Consider the following 26,174-nt stretch of genomic DNA (forward strand, 5'->3'; position numbering starts at 1 on the left):
GGCAAAATTGGGTATGACTTTAGGAGCTGGATGTACTGAGCAATCAAGTGATACACACACAATGTCCAATAAATTAACCATTTATTTGCAGAATTAAAAAACATTAAAACATATTAGAGGTGATGGGGACATGAATAAGAGGGAGGGTATAATTACAAGTGATAGTTGTTTTTTCAGTTGGTGTTTTTCTTTAATACGAAACTTGAAACTGAAAAAAGCCAAGAGGGGCAGCCAGGTGGCGCAGTGAATAGAGCACCAGCCCTGAATTCAGGAGGACCTGAGTTCAAATCCGGCATCAGACCCTTGACACTTACTAGCTGCATGACCCTGGGCAAGTCACTTAACCCCATTTGCCTCACCAAAAAAAAAAAGAAAAAAAAAAGCCAACAGATCCAGAAACTTGGACATTTTGCCTTCTACCTTGTTTTTTGCCATCAAGGTGTCCTTATACCCCATTTTCCCCTTTCCCTCCTTTCTCCCCAATTCCTTGGATTTACCTTGACAACCCTATCCACCCCCAAAATTAACCCACCCAGCCCCAGGCTGGAGAGGTCCTAGAGAACACCTCTCTCTCAAATAAATACCCCCACCCCCAACCCCCCTATCAAATGAAAAAATAAATATTGTTTAACTCCCACCCTCTTGTCCAATTAGATTTGGGACTCCAGCCACTCACCCCATATTCTCTTGGTTGTCCCCACTCTGCCCACACTCAACTGAGTTCCCTTTGGTTCCTCCCCAGACAGGGCTTTTTGGGAGGAGAGGGGAAACCTTTTAGTTGCTGTGGTATATTCTTTCTCTCTGCCCCTATTACCTTGGCCCAATCACAACCAGGGCCGGGGATAGTAAAAGCAGGAGAAAGGGCTGGGTAGGAAGATTCCTGGAGGCTGCCTTGCTCCTGGCACCACTGTGGTTGTAGCGACTGCTGCCACCACCTCCTTTACCCACAGGGGCATCCCTTCTTGGAGGCCGGACTGGCGGGGCCACAGCTGCTGCTCTTGCTGTCCAGTCATCTGCATAGTGCTGCCCTTGCCCAGAACCACTAGCATCCTCATCTGAGGGAGAGAATCAGAATGTCAAAGACGAAAAGTCCTTGTAGATTAAGCTGTCCCCCAAATCCAACATGCCATCTCTAGTATTTGTGCAGTCACATAAGCCATACCTGGAATAGACATCCTTTTCTCACACTTGTCTTTTGTTTGTTTGTTTTTACAGGGCAATGAGGGTTAAGTGACTTGCCCAGGGTCACACAGCTAGTGCCAAGCGTCAGAGGCTGGATTTGAACTCAGGTCCTCCTGAATCCAAGGCCAGTGCTTTATCCACTGCGCCACCTAGCTGCCCCTCTCACACCTGTCTTTTAAAATCATTATCTGTCTGTAAGGCTTGGCTCAGGTGTTATGTCCTCTATGAAACCTTCCTTGCTCTCCCCAGTTTTTAGTGTCTTCTTTACCACTTTATGAGCTCTCTTTTACCACCCCATCCCCGCCACCACTCTCTACCTTGTATTTACTTATCTGTATACATTTTGTATCACCTAGATGACTGTAAGTTCCTTGGGGGTAGAGACTGCTTCATTTTTGTCTTTGTGTCACCAGTGCCTAGCATAATATCCTGCCTATAGTAAACTCTTCATAAATATTTACTGAATATGTCCAGTCCCCCCTGTTATAAAAGAACTCAACACCCCTCTTCTCCCCATTTTATAGAGGAAGCTCAGAGAAAGGAAGTGAATTTTGCCCAATGTTATGGAAGCTGTAAATCAGGACTCCTGCCTGCCTACAGGTATAGTTCTTGACCACATTGTCCTTCATAGAATTGTGGGGAGGATAGGAAGAGGAACCCAGAAATGGAGACAGGGAAATAATGTCAAAGGGACATACAGAAAGCTAGGGATATGCCAGGGGAGGAGTGAGCAAGAAAAGTTAGAAAATAGTTATGGATCTTTGGGGAATTTTGGCCACCAGGAAGATGTCAGTTAAGAATTAAAGATTGGGAGCCCTGGTTAAGATCAATAGTGGTGGTGGTGGGGGGCAGCTAGGTGGCGCAGTGTTATCCACCTGCTCTGGATTCAGGAGGACCTGTGTTCAAATCTAGCCTCAGACACTTTATACTGTTTGATCCTGGGCATGTCACTTAACCCTCACTGCCCCACAAAGAAGAAAAAAAAATCAATAGTGGAAGCTATGGGTCACAAATTAAAGGAGAGGACAAAGTCCCTGAAAGGTTAGGGTCAGGGGTCAAAAGTCAAGGTCAGATGGAGGGAATGATCCTTACCTGCATCTTGAAGGTCCAGGTCATGCCCAAGAGCTGCTGCCCTCATTCGAGCTGTGGCTGCCCGCAGCTGCAGCCTCTGCCGCCTTGTGGAGAGGCTGGGCCCTGAGACGTCCACTTCTAACTCAGGGTTTTTTATCTGCTCATCCAAGGAGCTTCCTACTACAGGTGGTAGGTACCTGGGGCCACAAACCATCAGAAAGCATGTTTTTCTTTTCCTGCTTTCTCTTTCCTATCACTCATCACTTTCTAACCACTAAACATCTCTACCCTGACTCCCTCATCTTCCTCACTTGGATCTTTCTGGCTCTTTGCTTATGCATATCTTAAGAGGATATCCTTATATGCATATCCCATATCTTAAGAGGATCTTACCGTCCCCATCCTGCTCCTGTCCAGCAGGGCATTGCCTCCTCTGTAACATCCATTGACATCCGTGGATCTCCACATAGTGTCAGGGGCAGCCCTGTCCAGAAACCCCGGACCCGCTGTAGCCGCTCCCGGAGTTCCCATACCTAATGGGTAGGAGAGATGACTGCAGGTCAGACAAACCTTTACTTTTCACAGTTGTTCATGTCATCCTTATCCACCCTCATCCACCTATCTTCTGTTAGAGATTCCCTTACCAGCCGGGGCAAGTTGGTTCCTGCAGCTGTGGTGGGCCACTCCTCCTCAGGAGGAAATGTCCACAGTTGATTGACCTCCTCCTGGGGTGAAGGAGCTCTCCGAGAACGGGCAGGGGCTGGATGAGGACCCCCACATCCCTGAAAGACCTGAGTGGTACAGTAAAGAAAAGAGTTCAAATGGGGATAGACTTGGCTCTTCTCAGCAGTGCAACAATCCAAAAGTTTCAAAGAACTTGTGATAGAAAATGTTCTTAACATCCAGAAAAAAGAACTGTGAATTATGAATGCAGATACTGTTTCTACTTTTTTTTGGGGGGGGGGGTGAGGCAATTGGGGTTAAGTGACTTGCCTAGGGTCACACAGCTAGTAAGTGTTAAGTGTCTGAGGCCGGATTTGAACTCAGGTCCTCCTGACTCCAGGGCCGGTGCTCTATCCACTGTGCCATCTAGCTGCCCCTGCCATCTAGCTGCCCCCTGTTTCTACTTTTGGACTGGATTTTTTTGTTTGAGGTTTTTCCTTTGTGCTCTGATTGTTCTTTCATAAGATGACTAATGTAGAAATGTTTGATATGACTGTACATATACAACCTATATCAGACTGCTTTCCATCTTGGGGAGGAGGGAGGGAAGGGAAGAGGGAAGAAAAGAAAAATCTGGCACTAAAAATCCAGTGTAAACAAATGTTGAAAACTATCCTTATATGTAATATGTAACTGGAAAATAATAAAATTAAATTTAAAAAAAAGAAAAGAGTTCAGAAGAAAATGGCTTCCTGCCCCTTTGCTCCTTTTTCCAGCAATAATGGCAGTACCCCCACTCCCCCTGAGACACCATCCTCTGATACCTGGGCTGAAATCCCCACACTGTTTTCTTGCAGAAACATCAAACCCTCTGAGATCTTCACTCCAATGGACTCAGATGCTAACTCAAAGGAGAAGGGGCCTTGGAGCCTCTCTGCCAGGAGCAAGAGTGTGTCTGGTAGGGAGAAAAGGAGATAGGACAGTATGACACCCCTTCATCCAAGATTCTTCCCACAGATGCACTCTTCCAGGCCTTACTTGTGAGGATATTTGCCTTTTAGACTTCCTGGTTAGCCTTTCTCAGCGTTTCACCCCTCACCTATATCTGTTTTACCCAGATAGTTTTACCTCCCAGTACTCTCTTAGCCCCTCTCACCCAAGTAGCTCCCCCAGTCCGGCTCCAGCCCCCCTCCACTGAGACAGCCTCGAGCCACATTGAGGCAGAAACCCCGACAAGGTCGCAGGGAAGGAGCCCCTTGGCATAGGGGACAGCCAGTCAGACGCATTACAGCCTGGACACAGCCCTTAGACATTGATACCTGGGGACAAAGAACACCACCACCGTCACCATCATCAGTTGTCAACAAAAAACATTTATTAAATAATTACAATTTGAAGGGTACTGTGCTAGGCACGAAAGGAAATAATGGAAGGGTAAGACATACTTCATGATCTCAAAGATTGTACAATTTAGTTGAAAAATATTAAAAGATACATGATGATACTTGAAGGCTCTGTGATTTTTTTGTCAGTTTAGGGAAATCCCTAGGATTGTAACCCGTGATTTAATAGATGATTTTAGGAAGTTGCTTAAGACATACTTTCCCTGTGTAACTTTCCCAGAATCACAGTTAGCATCAGAGGGAGCATTTTAACTTAGGTCTTACTCATTCTAAGCCTTGCATGCTTTCCATTATGCCATGCTGCTTTCATGAACAATGATCTAGTATATGATGAATATCAATAGGAAGGGTAGGAGTTCCTGAAGAATAAGAGAGATCATTAAAGGTTAAGACAATCAGAGAAGACTTCATGGAGGAAATAACCTTAAGGGTAATATTCAGAGAAGTGGAATGGTAAGATCAAGGGCACAGAAGTAGGAATGACTTTTTGGTGTATTGAACTCAGGGGATAGTAACTCCTTTGGTCTAGCTGGAGGAAAGGATTCAATGAAATATGAGATATGGTTGAGGTCTTGGATTTAAATGCCAGGCTATGGAAAATTATCTTGTACAAAGCTTGAGGACAAGTAACAAGGGTTAGAGGCATGGGTGTGTTAGAGTCAGCTCAAATGGACTTGCAAAAGCTAACTGTTAAATTTTCAGTTATGAACATTTACATTTTGATAGTTGGCAAATACCATAAATCAGGGCTTGACTTACTATTTTAATTGATTGTCTAGACTTAAGAAAGTGATGGAAAAAATGTAAATAATGCATAGTAAGTTTAAAAATCTGTTGGGAGGAACACTTTTCTTTTTTTTAACCAGAGAGCCAATTGTCAAACATTTACTCAGGTTAGAAATCATAGGAATCAATCTCCCAAAACTCCAAATAGCCATAGTCTGACTGATATTATTAATCAATTTTTATAAAAACACCATATTAGATGAAACAATGTTAAACAGCAGAAATTTATACTATTGTTCCATAGAAACAATAGTATAAATGGACAAAAAGCTAACTTATATCACAGTTTCACATGGGAGTCATGATGGGATTCTGTTTTAATATGTTAGTGATATGACATTACTATGAAATGTTGTTGGTCAAAGGTTATGTAATGAGGGACAATGCCTATATAACTTCCAGAGATCTGCAATTGGGAAGAAGAGAGCCAAGAGGTAAAGTAGATCATGGTCAGAGATTGTGGTAATTGGGGTTCCTTTTAGGGCAGAAATTTACCCTAGGACAGAGAAGGTACCTAGTCCTTTTACTATAAACAGGGAGTAACAGTTCTTAAGTCACTCTGTGCCCCCCACCTCTTTCCCTGGGGTCCCCACGTACCCTAATACCCATACCAACCTTAAGTGCTGAGCTAACCACATCTCTTCCAGTTGCCAGTCCCTGGATAAAGGCACGAGCCGCCACGAGAGCTCGAGTTATCTAGTCAAGAAAGGGATATGGGGGAAATAGAAACAACAGGGGAGTTGATGTCAGTTTCTGAAGATGGGAAGGAATTTGGGAAAAGGGATCTTAAACCTGGGTTTCTATGGGGATCTATGGAGAGCCAAGGCTGGTAAGGTCTTTAGCAGGTGGAATAGAGAAAAGTTAAGAGGCCACTGTCTGAGGGAATTAGAGCTCCTGGAGGAATTGTTATCCAGCTGGTAATGAAGGGATCAGAGTCTTGAAGAAATTAGGGGAAACTAAGTCTCATATATTAGGAGAATCAGGGGTTAGGAGAAGTACAGAGGTGTGAGGGTTTGTAGGATTAGGGTGTGGTTGCCCCTTACCTGCAGGCGGAGGCGTCGAGGTGAGTCTCCAAATGGCTGTAGCTGGCCATTTGGGGAAGCAGACAGGCGTGCAAGGCAAAGTAGGTAGTCAGGGGGAAAACTATACTGTGGATGCAGCAAGGGAAATGCCCTTTCCAACAGCTGAGTCCAGAATTCAGACAAGGCATCATCTAATCCTGCACTGGTCCCCCGGTAGTGGCCACGTAGCTGTGAGAAGAGCTCACTGAACACTGGTGCATGCTGGACAAACAGGCGGCCATAGGAGCGAGAGAACAACTGGGAGAGGGAACGTTCAGATGCAGAGAGTAACTCCTGGAAAAACTCTGTAATAGACATAAGGATGGTGGAGAGTGGGGTGGGGAACGGGAAGAGAGTATGACCAAAAGACAAGAGAGGGCAGATATGAGGAAAGGAGAGCAAAGAGAGGAAGAAACATGGTGAAGAAGGGAAAAAAAAAAGACAAATTAATTTGGAGTTCCAGTGTCAAGGCTAGGGGAAGAAGAATTGGTTACCTTGAGAGGGGAGTGGGTGTTGGGAAAAGATTCGTGGGTCCTGATCTAGGTTTTTGGACACCAGGGTCCTCACCATTGAATTTTCGATGCCGAGCAGCTAGAGTATGTACAAGGAAGGATCCACTTTCCTCCACCAGACCCCGAAAGGCATCTTCTGTCTCCCTAGTTAGCCTCTGCTCTGTTTCACTGGAGCAGCAGGTGTATTCCTGGGGGCAGACCTTGAGATGCTCACCTGAGGAAGAGTGATAAGTGGGGGATTATGATTAAGAAAATTTCTTCCCTCTCATCTCTCTTCTTCCTTGCCCAGCTGAATTGCCTCCCATTGTTCCCCCCTGACTCTGTTATCCCTTCTCTGTAGTCCCCAGCATTCCCCAGTTCACTGGTCAATGGCCATCTCTGGCTTCTGCTCAAAAGGAAGCCCTGATGAACAATGACACCCCCCAACCATTAACTGAGCCCATTCCAAGGGTCCCAAAGGTTTCATAGGATGGAGTTATAGGGGAATGAGATTATGGGAAAACAGAAGGGTATTATTATGAAACAATGTCACAGGCATGCATTTATGGGAGAAGTTTCTATTGAGGGAGTGAGAAATCTATTATATGATTGAGAGGGAAAGGGTGTGGAGGAAGAGAGGGTTCTGTTGTTATGGTCTTAGGAGAAAGGATGGTCATGGAGAAAGGAGGGAGAGGGGCTTTCGGAGGGGGGCGTTCAGTTATCATGGGCACAAGGGGGTCTTCAAGGAAGTGGGGTTACTATGGAGTAACTAAAGAGGGGATTATTACGGGATGGGGAGTGGTCTTTATTAAGGATAGGCTACTACGGGACAGGGAAGACTCTGTTCCCCAGTCATCTTGTTCTTCCCTTACCAGAGATCAGTGTGGGAGGCAGTAAGCTCAGGCTGTAACCCCGAGCCCCCAGCACCTGCCGGGTCTCAGCGCAGCTCCGAGTGGCCTTGGCCTCGCCCCCCGGCCCGGGGCACAGGGGCAGCAGCAGGAGCAGAAGGGGCCGCAGAGAGGACATGACTGCGACTGCCTCGGGGAACGGGAGTGGGTCCGAAGGATGAGGGAAGAACCACCTGAGCGTGCAGAGCCAGCTCGGGCTGCGGGGCCACTTCACTGGCCAGAGAAAGAACGAGGCTGGAAAACACAATTGCCCAGCACCGCTACGAGACCAGGCGGCAGCGGTGGAGACAATGGGAGTCGGGAGCCGGCCAGGAGGCAGGGCCGGGGGTCTATCCACCCAATGAGAATATGAGACTGGCTCCAGGGGCGGGGTCATAGGCGGGACTCAGCCAATGCAAGTGAGGAAGACTATCCACGGGGCGGGACATAGTAAAAACCAGGGGGTAGGTGAGGTTGAGGAGGTGTAGCCCGTAGTGGGGCTCAACCAATAGAAAAGGACAACCAGGTTTGAAGGCACTAACCAGACACTGGGCAGAAGCCAAGCCAATGGGAAACCCACAGCCGGGGAGAGAAGGTGGTGCCTTCGGATAGATTTGAGATAAATAGGGGGTCTGGGGTAGAGAGGGAGGGAAAAAGCCACCCACGTGATGGCTTCTCGAGGCAGAGGCTGACACGTGAACTGAGAAAGACTGGCGGTTAGAGCGTGGCGGGCACGTGTCCTAGGCCTTTAGCCCCAACCTCAGGGATCTGGCCACTAGGTCCGCGACTGCGCAAAGGGCCCCTCGCTGCTTCCCGCGCTTTCCTCGAGGACTGGGTATTCCCAAGAAGTGGAGGCTTCAGGTACTGGCGGGGAAGGAGGAGCCGCCCCTTATGGGACGGGATTCTCCCTTCCTACATCCTTGAGGGGCGGGATGGACGGGCGGCCTTTATTTGAGTATGTGATTTCTGAAGACGCCTATTCCCTTTTCCCTTGCAAACAAGCACGGGGAAAGCACCTTCCTGTGGTGTGAAAGTGTGTGAGGCGGGGAGGAGGAAGGAGAGGGGGAAGAAGCAGCTGCTGAGACAGCCGGCGGAGAAGAAAGAAAGAGACGACGGCAGAAGTAGGGAGGGGCAGGTAACTCCGTATATATACGAAATGGGGACAGTGGAGCTCCAGCAGGGGCCTCCCATCTTTCCTTAGGGGTCACAGGGGCCAGCAACAGCAGTCCGGAGTCGGTGAGGGTGGGAGTCCCCGGGCAGGAGCTTTCCCATCTTTTCACCCAAGAGTGAGGGAAGGTCACTTTGACCTTGGGATTCAAATCCCACACCAACACTTCATCTCTGAACTTCAGGTGCCTCCTCCATAAGGGGAGGGAAGTAATGTCAGTAAAGTAATGTCCTGCTGTATAAAATTCTCATTTGCTGGGTTTGCTCTCTGATATGAAGGTTTGCTTTGACTTCCCCGGACTCTTTAAAAGCTACTTTGGTGACTGACCCTCTTCTTCCCAGACCCTTCCCCTTTGACCTTTTTGGAGACCCCCCCCACACACACACACCTGTTGAAGTCGGCCCCTTATCAGTCACTGGAATATCTGACATGGAGAGGGACTACTTACCCTCTGTGGATCTCTTTGGAAGGAAATGAGGATCTATCTAACCTGGACTATTGCAATCACCTTCCATTTGGTCTTCTTTCCCCAAGTTTCTCCCTAGGTAATCAGTCCTTCACTCATCTGCCAAAATGACTTTTGTAAAGTATTGGTTTGCCCATATCACACTTCAGAGTTAATTAATTCTAGTGAGTTTTTGTCAACAATCCACAAGATTACATATAAAGGCCTTTGTTTGGCATTTAAAGTTCTTTACAACCTGGCCCTTCCAGTCTTGTTAAGCTTTACTCCTCTTCTGTGATCCATTCAGATAGGTTTGATTACTTTTCCTTCTCCAGGGCACTCCATATTCCATATTTGTCTTTGAACTGTTTGTCCCACATGCCTTTTCCTTACCTCAGCTTCTTAGTTTTCTTGGCTTCTTTCAAGACAGCTCAAATTATACTGCCTTATGCCTTATATCTTCAGGAGGCCTTTCCCAAATCCCTCAGGTATCTTCACCTTCCATCTGATGCTGAATACTTCTTGTATGTATCTAGATTTTTACATGATATCTTTTCTATTTAGAATTTGAGCTCCTTGAGAGCAGGGATTGTTTTTGTCTTACTTTGTATCCCCTGTGCTTGGCACATAGTAAGCACTTAATATATGATTTTTGACTGGCAAGAACTTGAGCTTTGAAATGGTGTCCCCTTTGCCTTCTTCAGACTCATCACTATGCCTGTGATGCGCTCCTCCTCTCTGTGCCATGGCTTCTCTTCCAGTTCTGGATCATCGCCATGGCAAAATGGGAGGCCAGCTAGTCAGAGGTTTTCATCTGCTTCATCTACCTCTTCTGCCAGTGTTTCCTGGGGTGAAGAGAGGAATTCAGTTTTGGTTTCAGATATTGGGTGAGTAGGGCTGAGGAGTAATTGTGGTAGCCCCGTGCCTGCCTATATTCTGCCATTGTCTGATCTACATGAGAGTAGGAGATCCAGGTCTTATTTATCTTTTTATCTCCCCCATTACTTAGCAAAGTGCTTTGCACATTGCAGGTACTTGGTAAGTTATTATTAAATGAATGAATCCCTTCCATTTACCCAAACTAATCATTCTCTTATTGCAGTAGTAATGATACAATTATATCCTTATATAAAAATGGAATAAAATAGGGGGCAGCTAGGTAGCACAGTGGATAGAGCACTGGCCCTGGATTCAGGAGGTCCTGAGTTCAAATGCGGCCTCAGACACTTGATACTTATTAGCTGTGTGATCCTAGGCAAGTCACTTAACCCCAATTGCCTCAAAAAAAAAAAAGGAAAAAAATGGAATAAAATCTATCCAGGTTTAGAACAACATCTAGCCTAGAATTTAGACTGATGTTGATATAGGAAATGTTTTGTAACAGCAAATGTTTGATTTTCTGTTATTCACTCAACACACATGTATAGAGTACCTGCCACTTAATAGAAAACCATGCTGAGCAAAGTAGGGAGATTTTAAGATGATTGAACTACCCCTTTTCCTTAAGAGTTCACAGGCTACTACCATAAGATAAAACGTGAACAAATAGCTATGAGACAAGGCAGAATGTGATACTAATTTTTTCTTCTAACAGATATGCTGTTGTCTCTGCACTATAGTTATTATATAACTAATACTTATATTGCATATTTTTGTATATCATCAGTCAACACATTTATTAAGAGCTTTCTGGGTATCAGGCACTGTGCTAAGTGCTAGGGAAAGAGCTCTTATTCAAATGGAGAGGCAACATTCAAATAACTATGAACAAACAAGATAGATACAGGATAAATTGGAGCTAATCTCAAAGGGAAGGCACTAGCATTAAGAGAGATGGAAGGGGACAGCCAGGTGGTGCAGTGGATAAAGCTCTGGCCCTGGATTCAGGAGGACTTGAGTTCAAATCTGGCCTCAGACACTTGACACGTACTGGCTGTGTGACCTTGGGCAAGTCACTTAACCCTCATTGCCCTGCCCCTCCCCCCCCCAAAATGCAGAGTTGGGAGATGGAGTCTTTTGTATGAGGAAGAGTAAAGGGACCATTTGTCACGGAATTGTAAAATACATAGAAGGGGGAGTAGTAAAGTGTGAGAAGACTGGAAAGGTAAGAGTTAGGGTATGTGTCTTATCCTCCTAACTACGCTGTAATCTCTGAGGGCAGGGACTATGTCATACTCTTCTTGTGTCTGTCCTAGTGCCTAGCAATGTTCAGCATATAGTAGGTATTAGGATTGCCAAGGAGAGGGAAACATCACTTATAGCTGATAGCACTAGAAAGGATGGATAGGATTTTTTATAGATGGAAATCAGGATAGTAAATTTCAGCCAAGGGAACAAATATGAGCCATCTATAATGTAGACATCAGTTCTGGGGAGGTATATTCCTACCTTAATCTAAATTACCTGTTAGAAATTTGTCATAAATGAATTTAATTGAAAGTATTCTTTAATCTACTAATACTTCTTTGATGCTCCCAGTTCTAGTGTGTGTGGTTTGGGACAATAACCTAAACATTTGTCTTATCCAAAGAATTTATCCATATCTCTGAGCCATTATCTTTCTTTTCTTATTTCTTTTTTTTTTTTTGGTATGTGTGTGTGAGGCAATTGGGGTTAAGTGACTTGCCTAGGGTCACACAGCTAGTAAGTGTAAAGTGTCTGAGGCTGGATTTGAACTCAGGTCCTCCTGAATCCAGGGCTGGTGTTTTATCCACTGCTCCACCTAGCTGCCCCACCATTATCTTTCCAAACACAGGCACACATATAATCCAAGTTTCAAAAAATAATATATCCTTACTTCATTCCAATAATTCTCAAAAACAAGGTTTCCTTAACCTTTTTTTGTGTCATGGATGCCTTTAGAAGTCTGATAAAGACTGTGGTCCTCTTCTCAGAATGTTTTTAAATGCATAAAATGAAATACGTAGGATTCTAAAGAAAACAATTTATCTGAAGTACAATTGTCAAAATATTGTTTTTAAAAAACAAGTTCACAAGTATATGAATCCCTGTTCTAAAATTGTTACAAATGTTTTGCTGATCTGCACTGGTTCATGGAATTTCCATACTTGGAGCTTTTATGTCCCTTCCACAATGAAAGGTCTAGATATCCCCCCCCCCCTGCCGCCGCCTCCAGTCTCATGGAATTTATTTCATTGACTTGATTATTTTGATTATCCTCCTTTGAATCATTTTACTGGTTCACTTAACATTACTTTTGGGTACTAGAACTATCAGTGATGCTTTAAAGTAACCAAGTTTAATTGGGCTTTAATATGTGTCATTGTACTTTAAGGGGTACAATTCAATTTAAGGAATGCCTAAATGTTTCGTTTATATGAATACCTTAGCCATCTTTGACTCCTTAGCACCATTCTCATGTTCCTGAAGTCAGTCATTCCCATAGGCAGGATTATTCCTATGCCAGCTTGGACAATTGCATGTATTCCAAGGGATCTCTAGGAAAGGACTGTATCAACAGCTCTTTTTACTTTCTCATTCTTGGGTCTCATGCTGTCAGTCAAGGGATAGTGCTAATTTACATACCTCTGGCTACAGTAAACACATGTCTCCTTTTCTTAGAAAAGATTGAGAATAGTTATCCCTGGAGGGCAGATGTTTTTTCACTGGCGAGAGAGAGGTTAGGGATAAAGAAACATAACCCAGCTTCTTTTCTTCTGTATAATATAATGAATGTTAGAATGGGGATGAGACATTCTAGCTAAGGGGAACCATGCTCTCCCATAGGGATAGTGACGGTGACTTTGAAGATGTCTGGAAGCAGCAGATGAAGAAGAGGGTGGCCAGAAAACAACTCAAGACCACCCCAGTGAGTCCTAGTCTTCATGCTCTGATTTGGAAAATGGGGGTGGACGAATGAACTGACAGACACTGGGGGTGGGGTTGATGGCAAGGATACCTGAAAAGGTATTGAGTGAGAAAGAACAGAGGTTGGGGATAATGGAGAGGAGAAATAAAACTAAAGAAATTTTTAAAAAAGGGTTTTAAGGAGATAGAGTAACAGGAATAGGGTTTGGGGGCACTGGGGGAAAAGCAACAATGATTGTTCATGATCCATTCCATTTAGCTATTAAATGAATAACATGCAAATCAACATGATAAAGGAACACTAGCCAGGCAGTCAAGAGATTAAACTCTGCCACTACTTAGCTGTATGACCTTAGGCATTCGGCTTCACCTCTTCAGACCTCAGTTCTCTCATCTGTAAAATGAGAAGTTTGGACTAGATTATCTCTAAAGGGCCTCTCATGTTAAAATACTGTGAAATCAATTTAAATATCTTTAATAACTTTAAAAGCTTTAATTTAAACTTACAATTTAAATTAAATTGGTTTGTCATTTCATATATATTGCTACTAGATGGGGTGGAAGAGAAGAATGAGGGTTGGAATTAAATTTTGTTCTCTTTTTCTTTCTAACTCATAAACCTGTGTTTTGTTTTGTTTTGTTTTGATACCAAAGACACTTCTCAACCAACTCCTATAAAGTTCATCCTTGAAAATTGTTAATCAAAATTTTCTAATAGAGTAATTTAAACTTTTAGAACATAGCACTCTTGTTGACAGAAAGAACATGTACTGAAGGTTGATTAATTTGGTACAAACATTGTCCATTTGACCTGATTAGTGTTATTTTTATTTTCAAAATCATCGTTTTTGTTCTGTGTTCTTTCCTCTCTATCACTTCATGCAAATGTTCTCATGATTTTCTGAGTTCTTCATATTTATTATTTTTTAAAGCAGAATAACATTCCAGTACGTTTGGCATGTTTAACCATTTCTCAGTCATTGGACACATGTGACTGCTACCCTTTTGTTGCTCATAGTAGTATTTTGTTGTTGTTGTTGTTGTTTTTGGGTAGGGTATTGGGGGTTAAGTGACTTGCCCAGGGTCACACAGCTAGTAAGTGTCAGGTGTCTGAGGCTGGATTTGAACTCAGGTATTCCTGAATCCAGGGCCAGTGCTTTATCCACTGTGCCACCTAGCTGCCCCAGTAGTATTATTTCTAATATTTTTGTGCATAGAGATCTTGATCTTCTGTTCTCACCCCCTTTCTCTACACTTCCCCAGGTGGCCAAGCATCCAAGGAAGGGGTCCAGAAAAGACTGTGATGGCCATAGGAATCTGAAACCCCTTGCTAGTGACCTCTTAGAGGCTGTGAAGACTGCCAAGAGTGCCATGCAGGTACACTTTCATTTGTTATTAACTTATTCTCTGTGTGATGGGAAGATAAGGGCAGGTGTCTACAGCCTTGGATTGATAGTTTAATTAACCTAAGCTGAGATAGGAAGGACAGGTATTGGACCTCAAGTAGGACTCGAAAACATTGAGGGATATAGAGGCTTGGGAAGCAAGGGTGGGAGTGTCTCTTTTCCAGAGACTTTTCAGGATAGGAGAAGCTCTGTGACTGTGGGATGAGGAAGAAATGGGCTATAGTATAAGTCAGAGAAAGAACTTGGGTGCGAGTACATGTATGGATTTTATTCTTGTCATCTCTTAGTTCCATTTTTTTCCTTCCTGACATTCCTACTCTAGATTGTGGTAGATGACTGGCTGGAGAGCTACAAACAGGATCAAGATGCAGGATTCCTAGAACTCATTAACTTTTTCATTGGGGCTTGTGGGTGCAAAGGTAAGGAGACTCCCCCTCTCCTTAATCCCTTGGCCTGTTCTCCAGCTTTCCTGAATTCCTAGGCTGTTATTATCTCGAAATAAATTTCCTACTCTGCTTCCCTCTGTGATAATAAGCCTTTTTCACAGTATCAGAATTGAGTTAGAAGGGACTTCAGTGACCAAGTAGTTCAGTCCATATGTGACAGGAATCGTCACTATGACAAAACCAGTCACCCACTCTCTACTTGAAAATCTTCAAGGCAGCCCATTTTACTTTTGGTTCTTTCTCTGGAGGTGAGTAGCATTTTTCATCATGAGTCCTTTGGAATTGTCTTGGATGATTATATTGCTGAAAATGGCTAAGTCATTCACAGCTGATCATTGTACAATATTGCTGTTACTGTTTACAGCATTCTCCTGGTTCTTCTCACTTTACTTTGCATCAGTTCATGTAAGTCTTTTCAGGTTTTTCTGAAATCAGCCTGCTTGTCATTTCTTTGTGTGTATGTGTGTGTGTGTGTGTGGGGGGCAATTGAGATTAAGTGCTTTACCCAGGGTCACTGCTTGTCATTTCTTATAGTACAATAGTATTCCATAACAAATCATGTACTACAACTTACTATCATATACCACAACCTCCCAGATAGTTTTTTAAGACTTGTCTAATCGCCCTTCCCCAGCTTTTATTCATGAAATTGATTTCTTTTAACAAAGCATAAAAATTTATGTTTATCCATGTTGAATTTTATCTTGTTAGATTCAACCTAATGCTCTGGTCTATCAAGATCCTTTTGGATCTGGACTCTGTCATTTCCCTCCCAGCTTTGAGCCATTTGCAAATTTGATAAACATGCTATCTATACCTTATCCAAATTATTGATAAAAATTCTTGAACCAAGTTATGTTGATCCAAGCTATTGACAAAAAATGTTATTCTCAGTAACTTACTACTTCCCTTTCTAGATTTTCATCAACCATAACTTTAATGATCTGTTCTAGAATTTTCCTAGGAATCAAAGTCAAATTCACTAGCCTAGTTTGTAGACTGTCTCCTTTTCTCTTTTTAAAACTGAGATGTTTGTCCTTCTCCAATATCATGGCACTTAACCTCTTTTTCCTAACCTTTCAAATATCACTGTCTCAGTTCCTGATTATGATTTCACTGGCAGAGGAAGCTCCCAATGAAGAACTACTACCACCACCACCACCACTACTAGCTAGCTAGCTAGAATTTATATATAGCACCTACTATGTACCAGGCACTGTGCTAAGTGCTTTGCAAATACTGTCATTTTATTATCACAATAACTCTGGGAGGTAGGTGCTATTAGTGTTTCCCTTTTATAGTTGAGCAAACAGAAGTTAAGTGACTTGCCCAGAGTCACACAGCTAGTAAGTATCTGAGACTGGATTAGAACTCCAATCTTCCTGACTTTAGGTCCAGTGCTGTAGGCACTGTACCTCCAGTGCAGGTTAGCCCTTTTTCTATAACTTAAAGAAAAACTTATATAACTTATAGTTGCCTCTAGGCAACTTGACCTCCAGAGGTTAAGGGATATACCCAAAGACACACAACACATTGGGATTTGAATTCAGTTGTTACTGGCTTTGAGGCCAGCCATCTAGCCAGCATACCATCCTGCTCTGTGTTTATGATGGTTATATAACTGAATGAATGTTATTCTATATATTGCAGGAGAATTCAAATGATGAGCAGCAGAACTGCAATGGCAGTCCTCAGAACTTTGTTTACTGCTCACAAAAGGAGGAAAAAGGGCCTCTTGGTTTTCCTCATTCCAGTGCCTAGAGCTGCCTCTTTTTGGGGGGTAGCAAAGAACTGAAACAAAGTGGGAATTCATTGATTGGGAAAAGACTGTCAAATATATTTAAGATATTTTTTTGCATTGTAAGAAACCATAAATTTATGAAAAATTGCAGGAAAATTTGAGAAGATTTATATGGGCTATTTCAGGGTGAAATAAGCAGAACCTGGAAAAAAATGATATAAAAATGTACATACAATGTATATAAGAATGTACGGTTTACACATGAATGTGAAGAAAAACAACCCTAATCAGTACTATCACTAATCTTGACCTCAGAGGACTCATGGTGAAGCCTATTTCCCTCCTTTTTCCTGAGAGATGATGGAGAGATGGTATAGAATGAGGCAGATGGCTCATGTGGCTGATATGTTGATTTGTTCTGCTTAACTGTATTTCATTATTGCAAGGGAGGGAGGAGGATTCTGTTGCAGGGAGTGGTCATTGGGAAGTGACAATAGATTTTTTTTTTAAGTTTGGATAAAACTTTTCTTTTGAAATGTAAGTTTAAAGCCAGCACCAAGGGGAGAAAAAGATGGTGACATAATGTGCTATAGGTAAAAGAATAAAGAACACCTGGGTTCTATATAGCAGCTCTTCCTCCCTTCTCCCCCTCAGTTTCCTATCCCCCAACATTGTAGTTCACTTAAAACCACATTTGCAACAATACTATTATTTATTTATTGTTACATAAATATATTCTATACTTTATCCCTTCAGCAAGGCACAGTGGTACCCTGTTGTCATGCTACCATTTATGAGCTATGAGATATTGGGCATGTCACTGAACTTCTCTGAGTCTCTGGTTCCTCATCTATGAAATGAGGTTTGAATTGTGGTCCTGCCATCACAGAATTGTTATGAAGCTTAAATTACAAAATGTGTATAAAACATTTGTAAATCTTAGGATACTATATAAATGTTAAGTTCTTATTGTTATTTCATTTCTTGATGTGTCTGCAAATAGCTAACTTACTCTATCTCTTTCTATCCCTTAAAATCAAAATTCCTCTGTCCTTCAGGTATAGTAACCCATGAGATGTTCAAGACCATGCAGAATTCAGAGATCATCCAGCATCTGACAGAGAAATTTGATGAGGTGGGAACAAGATGGGGATAAGGAAATCAGGAGTTCCTTGTACCTTATTTTTATTGAATTGAAAAACCATTATCCTTTTCTTATAGTAGTGTTTCAGGCCTGAGAATGCTTGAATACAATCTTAGCCTTTCTTCAGGGGTGGGGGTGGGGAGATAGGAGAGGAATTAGACTTTGGACATAAGGGGTCCCTTTCACTTAATGAATTTCCCCATTGAAATGCTATTTCTTTCTGTAGGATTCTGTAAAATACCCACTGGCAGCACCAGGTCCAGCCTGGAGGAAATTCCGAAGCAGCTTCTGTGAATTTGTGGGTGCATTGGTGTGTCAGTGTCAGTACAGCTACCTCTATGATGACTTCCTCATGGATAACCTCATCTCCCTACTCACTGGTCTGTCTGATTCTCAGATCCGTGCTTTCCGTCACACCAGCACACTGGCTGGTAAGTATATACTTAGTGAGGTGGACTAAGAGCACTGGGTTTAGGTTGTGTTGGCATTACACGAGGGTTTGGGAGTGGGGAAATATTCCTTGCTCAATATCCAGTCAGCCTGCTTTCTAGTCTGGGATCTTCCTAGTAAAATCCTAGTTCTTCAGTCCAAAGCTTTGCTTCTTTGGTGCCAACACTGGGTTACTTAACATACCTGTAGTCTTAAGACTCTCTATTTTAGGTGATCCACAAGTAACTGGATTAGTGGTAGGCACTCTTCCCTGGTAGGAAAAGTATGAGAATGTGTGGCTTCCCACGTTTCATTTAATGAAATGTGAAGGTGGTATGTCATGGTGGTGACTCCTCGCTATACCATTCTCCTTGTGCCTCACCAGAAGTAATACTTCTGGCAAGGAGTGGGAAATAGCATATGGAATATGTTCAAAACCTCCTGACCTAAGGACTAGTAGCTCATCTTCAGGTTTCAGATAAGCAAAGTAATTCTTTAATGTAGTAGAAAGAATACTGGGCATGCATTCAGAAGACATGAATGTGAGCCCTAGCTATTGATACCTGCCAAATCTGTCCCTTTTAACTCGATTAGGGATAGCCTATGATAAGATTTCCTGTCTTTGTAATTCATTAGTTCTGTACTTAATACATGTTTTATTTTACCTTTTCCCCTTAGGTGCTTGTCAAGTTCTTTTTGACAAAACTCATCTTTTTCTTGGATACAGTAAGGAAAGAAAAAAAGCTTAACAGTGCCTAGGCCAGGAGAATCAACAGTTACCCCAGTCAGGTTAAAATTAGTTAGTGGCAGTAGTACAAAGAAAGGGGCTGCTTTAACAACAGCACTTGGGTATAGGTCTATGTTAGAAATAGAACCATGATAGGACTTGGCCCAAGTTTCCTCTCCCACCCCTAACTTTGTATCTTCATTTCTTTCTTCATAATCCTCCCCTCCATTTCTTCTTTTGTGACACCCTTTCTCCATCTGCACAAATATTTTTCCTGATCCTTTTTGTTCTGTTCTTATTGCCCTTCTCTGCCCACATCCTTTATAGCCATGAAGTTAATGACTGGCCTAGTAAACGTTGCCCTTCACCTGAATCTCCAAAAGGACAACAATCAACGACAGTATGAGGCAGAACGCAGCAAAGATCTGGGCCAGAGGTCCCCTGAACGTCTAGAGAGCCTGTTGGAGAAACGCAAGGAGGTGAGGATTTCACCTGCACCATTTACTCCTCCTAACTCCTCTCTGGTCTATTTCTTTTTTTTTTTTTTTTGCGGGGCACTGGGGTTAAGTGACTTGCCCAGGGTCACACAGCTAGTAAGTGTCAAGTGTCTGAGGCTGGATTTGAACTCAGGTACTCCTGAATCCAGGGCCGGTGCTTTATCCACTGCGCCCCTCTGGTCTATTTCTATGGCAAATTACTGGACTTGTCCTCACTTTCCCACTCCACAATGTTATCAGACCCCATATGAACCTGTCAGTAGTCATCATACAGTAATTAAATAAACTTAGACCTTCTAGAAATCAATATATTTAATCTTCAATTCTGTACTTTGACAGAATCCATTTTAATTTTCATGTGTATCATCATAAGTATATGTATACTAGCATATGATCATGGACAAAGTGTCTAAAGCTTGATATTTGTGTGACATGTAGGAGAGTCTAGGGAAGCTAGGTGGTGCACTGGATAGAATGTCAGGCCTAGAAGACTCATCTTCCTGAGTTCGAATTTGGGCCTCAGACACTTACCAGCTGTGTGACCCTGGGCAAATCACTTACCTTCCTCAATTTCCTTATCTGCAAAATGAACTGGAGAAGGAAATGCCAAATCACTCGAGTATCTTTGCTAAGAAAACCCCAAATGAGGTCATGAAGAGTTGGACATGATTGAAACAACTGAATAACAACAGGATGGTCTCTGAGGCTTTTCTCAACTCCCAAACCTCACACCAACTAGGTTAGGAACCAAATCACTGAGAGAATGGAAATTTGAGAATTAATAAGAAGACAACAATACCAGTTTGAGGTTCTAATGACTGAATGTAAAACCTCCTCATGTCTGAAAGTTTCTATAACATAGATCACACTTAGATTTTCCCTTTCTTTTGAGGCATTACATTCTCTCTTTATTTCAGAATCTAATTTCACATTATGATTGACAAGACTTTCTTCTGTGTACTTGTCAAAACAGGATTTGTCTGGTAGGGTCTCTTCCATAATGAGAGATCTTCCATGATGAAATCTCCAAAGAAGGAGCCTTTTTTCTTACCTGTTCTGTTTTCTCTGACCCCCTCAAAATTTTGTCAATATCAGTAATAGCTATAGAGTATTTTCTTTGCACTGATACATCAGATCTTGCACATCTCTTTATAGCAGTGATATTTTATACCCTCTTCCAGTACCTTCCTTCATCCATTTTTTTTTTCAGCACCTACATATACTATTCAGGCTACCTCTAATCTTGAGAGAAAAAAATGCTTCTCCTCACTCTGCTACTCCTATTTTCACTGCCAACTTTCAAAAGAGTAGTCTGTTATAGTTTCAGAGTTCCCAAGAGCACTGAGGGTGACTTACCCAGGGTCACAGAAGCAGTATGTGTCTAGAGGAGGGACTTGACTCTGTCTTCCTGGCTTTTAGGTCAGCTTTCTTTCCACTAGAGACTGCCTCACTGCCTCTCAAAAATCCTAGTAAAACCATAAAATTTGAACTATTTACTTTTTTTTTTAGTTTTAGAAAAGGGAAAATTATTTAATATAAATTTTAACAAAGTATTCTGTCTTTTCTGCTTATATTGCTTTCCAAAATATAGTAGTAGTGTTTGCTATTCTTCTCTTTCTACTCTCTGCCATTTTATATGTGTCTTTATATATCATTCCTGCTCTCCATACAGTCCTATTTCCTTTTCTTTGACTTCCAGCTTTCTCCTTCAATTAATTGGTTTTCCAATTAAGCATTTGTTTTCTTTCATTCCCACCTCCCCCATTAAAACAAAACAAAACAAAACAAACCTTGTATCAAATATGTATAGTCATGTGTAAGGAAGACCACAAGTCCCCAAGTATATGAGAGGGTCCCACCAGTGTTTGAGGACTGTCCTTGTTTGCTAGATAGGAGGCAGAATAGACATCTGTAGCCTCTTTTCCTCCTAACCCTTCTCAAGGGAGCCTTTAATTCCTCCCAAGAGGGGAAGCAGGAAGTTGGAGTCAGAGGCTAGAAGTATATTTATCTGCTTCCTTAAATATTGTTCATTTAGGGGATATGATTGGGTTTGAGCTAAACTGGTTGATTTGTCATTTTGGAGGGAAGGGAGACCCTAAGCTTTATAGCCAAGGCTTGACCCACTTAATTACCAGTTCCACAATAGTGAATAGAAAAGAAACCCATTTATCTAAATAGATAGCAAAATAAAATATCAGGGAAGTTATACAATAGGAGAATATATACCAGACAGAGACTGAAGGAGCTCTCCCGTTGGGATCAAGGTTACTCAGCTCAACCAAGAAAGAGAGTTCTGGACCTCACCCCAAGAGTAACTTCTCTGCAGTTTCTGGTGTAGCAAACTAGAGATAGGGACATGATGAAGTTGTCTTCTTAGTGTCTTTTTCCTCAGCAACCTGAGGTGGGGTTGGCTTCTTTCATTTTCTTTTTCAAAGCTGAAAACAGAGAAGCACCCAACAAGTCTCAAAGGGAAATGGTGTTTGAAGAGTCCCAAAAAGGAACTGGTGAAGTCTGGAGCTTTCTTATCTCTTCTTACCTTTCTTACCTCTTCTCCAACTCTTCCCCACCCCTCATCCAGGGCAGGGTATTCATCTCCACCAATAAGAAGTAGTCTCAGGGGCAGCTAGGTGGTACAGTGGATAGAGCACTGGCCCTGGATTCAGGAGGACCTGAGTTCAAATCTAGCCTCAGACACTTAACACTTACTAGCTGTGTGACCCTGGGCAAGTCACTTAACCCCAATTGCCTCACCAAAAAAAAAAAAAAAAAGAAGATAGTCTCATATCAATGGGCCTTAGAACAGGGTTTACACATGAAAAAGTTTCCCATATTATGCTGCTTTCTTCTGAAAAATAATTTTTATACTTGCCTTCATCTCTTCATGACTCACTTCTTAAAATACCTGCAGTCTAGTTTCTGTTCTTATTACTACTTTACTGCAACTGCTCTTTCCACTCTCTGATATACCATAGTTTATCTAGCCATTCCCCAGACATCGAGTTTTAGTTTCCTCATTTGTAAAATGAGAGGGTGGAACTAGATGATTTATAAGGTCCCTTAACTCAGGATCACATGTAGATTTTTTTCCTTTTTTTCCATTGTAGTATTAGAGAGGCTATGAATATTTTATTCTTTTAAAAATTTTAATTATGTTCTTAGAGTGCAGTCCTAGCAGATAGTGGTTAAAGGGTCAAAGGATAAGAATAAGTTTTGTAATTTTTTTGTATATTCCCTACTTGTTAAAAAAAACTTGCACCTGAATTAATACTTGATTTCTTCATTGTTAAAGTGAACTCAGAAGAGGAAAGATAATAAACAGCATGTTGCAACAATATGGTTTAGGATTAAGAGATGAAAGATTCTAAACACTTAGAGTTTATTTGAAAAGTCTTATACATGTATAGACTTTCTTAAAGAAGAGTCAGAGGATGAAAGCACCAAGCAATATCACAAAAAATGAAATTGATTATCTCATAAAAGAAAGGAAGTGACTTATTACTGATGCAGGAGAGATTTTAGAATCAGTTATCTGTGCAGTCAGATCAACGATTTGATTAAACAATGGTCAAAATTAATATCAAATTAGAAGAAAGGATAAAAATGAGAAAATAGTGCCTTGTGTAATTATGACAACCTCAATCTGGCCTATTTATGTACTCTAGGAAATGGATAAAAATAAAAACATTGATCCCAGTGATTATGTTTTTGTAGAGAAATTTAACCAAGAGAGAATGTAATGCCTTGTAATGCTAAAATCGTCCCAAAATGTCATAGGAAGCAAATACTTGTTTGCTTAACCCAATAGAGAAACATACCCTCCTCCTGACCCCCACCCCCCAAACATGGAAAAGAATGTTGGAAACTTACAAATTATATCTCATCAAATAGTCAATTCATTTAAAGGCCCAACTTATTTACCAAGCTCATCTGGGTAAGTTATTCACTAATAGCTATATTATTCATCTAAATGTATATCATAATATAGATGATAGATATTCTTAATCCACTTGGGGAAAAGCAGATAATATTAATACCACCAAAAAGGTCAGCCCAGAAGATATCAGTATTCTGCCTTTCTGGAATATACTTCTCCTCACCTCTTCTAGAATTCATAGTTTCTTTTAAGACTCAACTCAAAAATAGTATATAGAATTCTCCTAGTTTGCAATCCTCATCCCAGATTTCCTTCCCCCCATCACCTTGTGTTTATTTAATATATGTAAATGTTTTCTCCACTAATAGAATGTAAGTTATTTGAGATTAGGAACTGCTTCACTTTTGTCTTTTTAAATCCCTAGAACCTAGCACAATTCTTTGGTGCATAGAAAGTGCTTAATAAATGCTTGTTGATTTGTTGACCCATAGCTATTAAAAAGATATTTTGTTTTTCTTTTCTGTGATTATTAGACCAAATGAAGAACACCTGATTAAGATGTATGAATTAATAGTCTATTTTATTAGTTCATAAGGACAAAGATTCTGGGTGAGATCTTGAATGATTGTGGATTGGATCATCTTTGGGAAATTGTAGGGTGTTTTTAGCAATCTGAAGCTTTTCCTCGTTATTATAATCCATATTGTAAATGCCTTTTCCTGGTGTACTATGTGACTGCACAACAGAAAGCTACAATCTCTGAAGAATTAAAACTTCAAGTGACCAAAAGAATAATGGAAAAACACATACTGGATATAAGTAAGCAGCAACATTATTACTATTGTTCTTTGTCAAAGAAATAGCATAAAAGACATCCTCTTTGATCTATAAAGGAGATGGTTCAGTTACGTATTGAGAGAATGAAAGATAATGAAAGACCCAGAAGAAAGCCCCTGGTACATTAGGTAGATCCTTTGTTTAGGCTTAAGAGAAGTCTATGGATGAGAATCTCACTAGCTATCAATGAGAAGAAAGACCATGAATGGGTTGCAGACTGCCCCTATAGAACAGAATAGAACATAGAATAGAATCAAGAAGAATCACAGTCCTATTCAAGTCCCAAAAATGTTCATAGAGTGTCTGTTTTTCCTTTAACCACACCAGTGTTGATTTTTATTGTTTTAAACTTTTTTGTGAATTTGATATATGTGTATATGTGTGGTGGCAGCTAAGAGTTGTTTAATTTGTATTTCTCATTGTTAGAGAGTTTAAATGATTTTTCAAGTGGTTATTTTGTCCTTTGAAAATTATCACTTGGAGGCAGCTAGATGGTGCAGTGAATAAAGCACTGGCCCTGGATTCAGGAGGACCTGAGTTCAAATCCGAGCTCAGACATTTGACACTTACTAGTTGTGTGACCCTGGGCAAGTCACTTAACCCTCATTGCCCTGCCCCCCCCCAATTATCACTTAACAGTTTTTCTATTGGGAAATGAGTATTGCTCATACATCTGTATCTCTTCTAGATATATCCTAGAAGATTTTTCTTAGATATAGTAATTGCAAGAATTGTTTTCTTCATCTGTTTCTTTTTATTGTGAATGTATTGTTTTTTCTCATTTAGAAAATCTTTTATTCTTACATAATTCCAGAGGTCTTGTAGCATAGTGGGAAGAATGATGAGTTTGATACTAGGAATACCTAGGCTCAAAATCCTTTCTGTGACACAACTTGTATGACCTTGGGCAAATTTTTTAACCACTCTAACCTTTAAGCAACTCCCAGGACTTATTGCCTAAGTCATAAAAAGTTTGTGATCAGTGTGGGTAGCAGGAATTCCCATACCATGAATCCCTTAAGCTGATAGAATCTATAATTGCCTATGTAATCAAATTCATTCATTTTGTCTTTAATAGTTTTTTTCCATTTTTCTAAAGATTGTTATCTTCTTCAAAACGAATATGTTATATTTTTTTTGCTATTTTAGTTTAAAAAATAACTCATTGATACAATCAAGATAGGTTATAGTATATGAGAGGTATATATATCATATTGCTATCAAGTTTTCAAAAAAAAATATTCTTCAAGGTGTTGGGATTTTGAGTTTATCAACCACTAATTGGTATCACTTGGTCCCACTTCTAGATTCTTTATTCCATTCCAATGATCTATAAATGAACTTTAATTCTTTCCCTCTTAAACCAGACCCTAAACCACGTCTACCCTGTTTGTCCCTGGTGTTGTATGACCAAGGACAAATAACAGCCTCATTGAGCCTCAATTTCCTCATGAGTAGACAGTAATATTTGTATTACCTACTTCCCAGGGTTATTGCGAGGAAATATCATTTTACAAGTCACTCATACTTGAAACCTTTGAATTATACCTAGAGGATTATAGGATCAAAGATTCAGAGCTAGAAAGGACTTTAAAGGTAATTTTATAGATGAGGAAACTGAGGAACAAAATAAACCTACCAGGATCTGAGGCAGGATACAGGTCTTCCTAACTCCAAATCCAATATTTTACAGACTACTCCTCTGATTCTATTAAGACCTAAAGTCCTGCTGATATATCCTTCACATTTGTTCCTTCCTTTTAATTTATATCCTATTTATATCACTTTAGAGGCAGCTGGTGGCTCAGTGGCTATAGAGCACTGGGCCTGGAGTCAGGAAGATCTGAGTTCAAATCTAGCCTCAGACACTCCCTAGCTGTGTGACCTTGGGCAAGTTACTTAACTCTGTTTCCCTCAGTTACCTCATCTGTAAAATGAGTTGGAGAGGGAGATGGCAAACCCTTCCAGTATCTTTTCCAAGAAAACCCCAAATGGGATCACAAAGGGTCAGTTACCATTGAAACAACTGAACAACAAAACTAATTGGTCTCTTCACTCCACTTTCTTGCCTCCTTAATCAAGTCTAAA

The 26,174-nt window shown here is 41.3% G+C and overlaps 2 protein-coding genes across 2 annotated transcripts in view; one reads left to right on the forward strand and one right to left on the reverse strand.

Annotated features, from left to right (window-relative positions):
- Positions 1-640: 640 nt before the first annotated feature.
- On the reverse strand, positions 641-7,683 carry GPC2 (glypican 2). The gene is made up of 10 exons (XM_044005323.1): positions 7,530-7,683; positions 6,734-6,892; positions 6,149-6,471; positions 5,721-5,801; positions 4,073-4,235; positions 3,741-3,871; positions 2,898-3,044; positions 2,647-2,786; positions 2,275-2,450; positions 641-1,055 (listed from the first exon to the last, which is right to left on the reverse strand). Exons 1-10 carry the CDS (start codon positions 7,681-7,683, stop codon positions 811-813), a joined length of 1,719 nt encoding a protein of 572 aa, XP_043861258.1. The 3' UTR covers positions 641-810.
- Positions 7,684-9,871: 2,188 nt separating this feature from the next.
- The window catches only part of STAG3 (stromal antigen 3), a 49,199-nt gene continuing 32,896 nt past the window's right edge, over positions 9,872-26,174 (forward strand). The window contains exons 1-7 of the mRNA XM_044002860.1: positions 9,872-10,044; positions 12,905-12,986; positions 14,249-14,362; positions 14,714-14,810; positions 17,637-17,713; positions 17,949-18,153; positions 19,206-19,357. Coding sequence (XP_043858795.1) covers positions 9,872-10,044; positions 12,905-12,986; positions 14,249-14,362; positions 14,714-14,810; positions 17,637-17,713; positions 17,949-18,153; positions 19,206-19,357 — 900 coding nt within the window. The remainder of the gene's footprint in view (positions 10,045-12,904; positions 12,987-14,248; positions 14,363-14,713; positions 14,811-17,636; positions 17,714-17,948; positions 18,154-19,205; positions 19,358-26,174) is intronic.

The sequence above is a fragment of the Dromiciops gliroides genome, chromosome 4, assembly GCF_019393635.1.
Source record: "Dromiciops gliroides isolate mDroGli1 chromosome 4, mDroGli1.pri, whole genome shotgun sequence".
Classification (NCBI taxonomy): domain Eukaryota; kingdom Metazoa; phylum Chordata; class Mammalia; order Microbiotheria; family Microbiotheriidae; genus Dromiciops; species Dromiciops gliroides.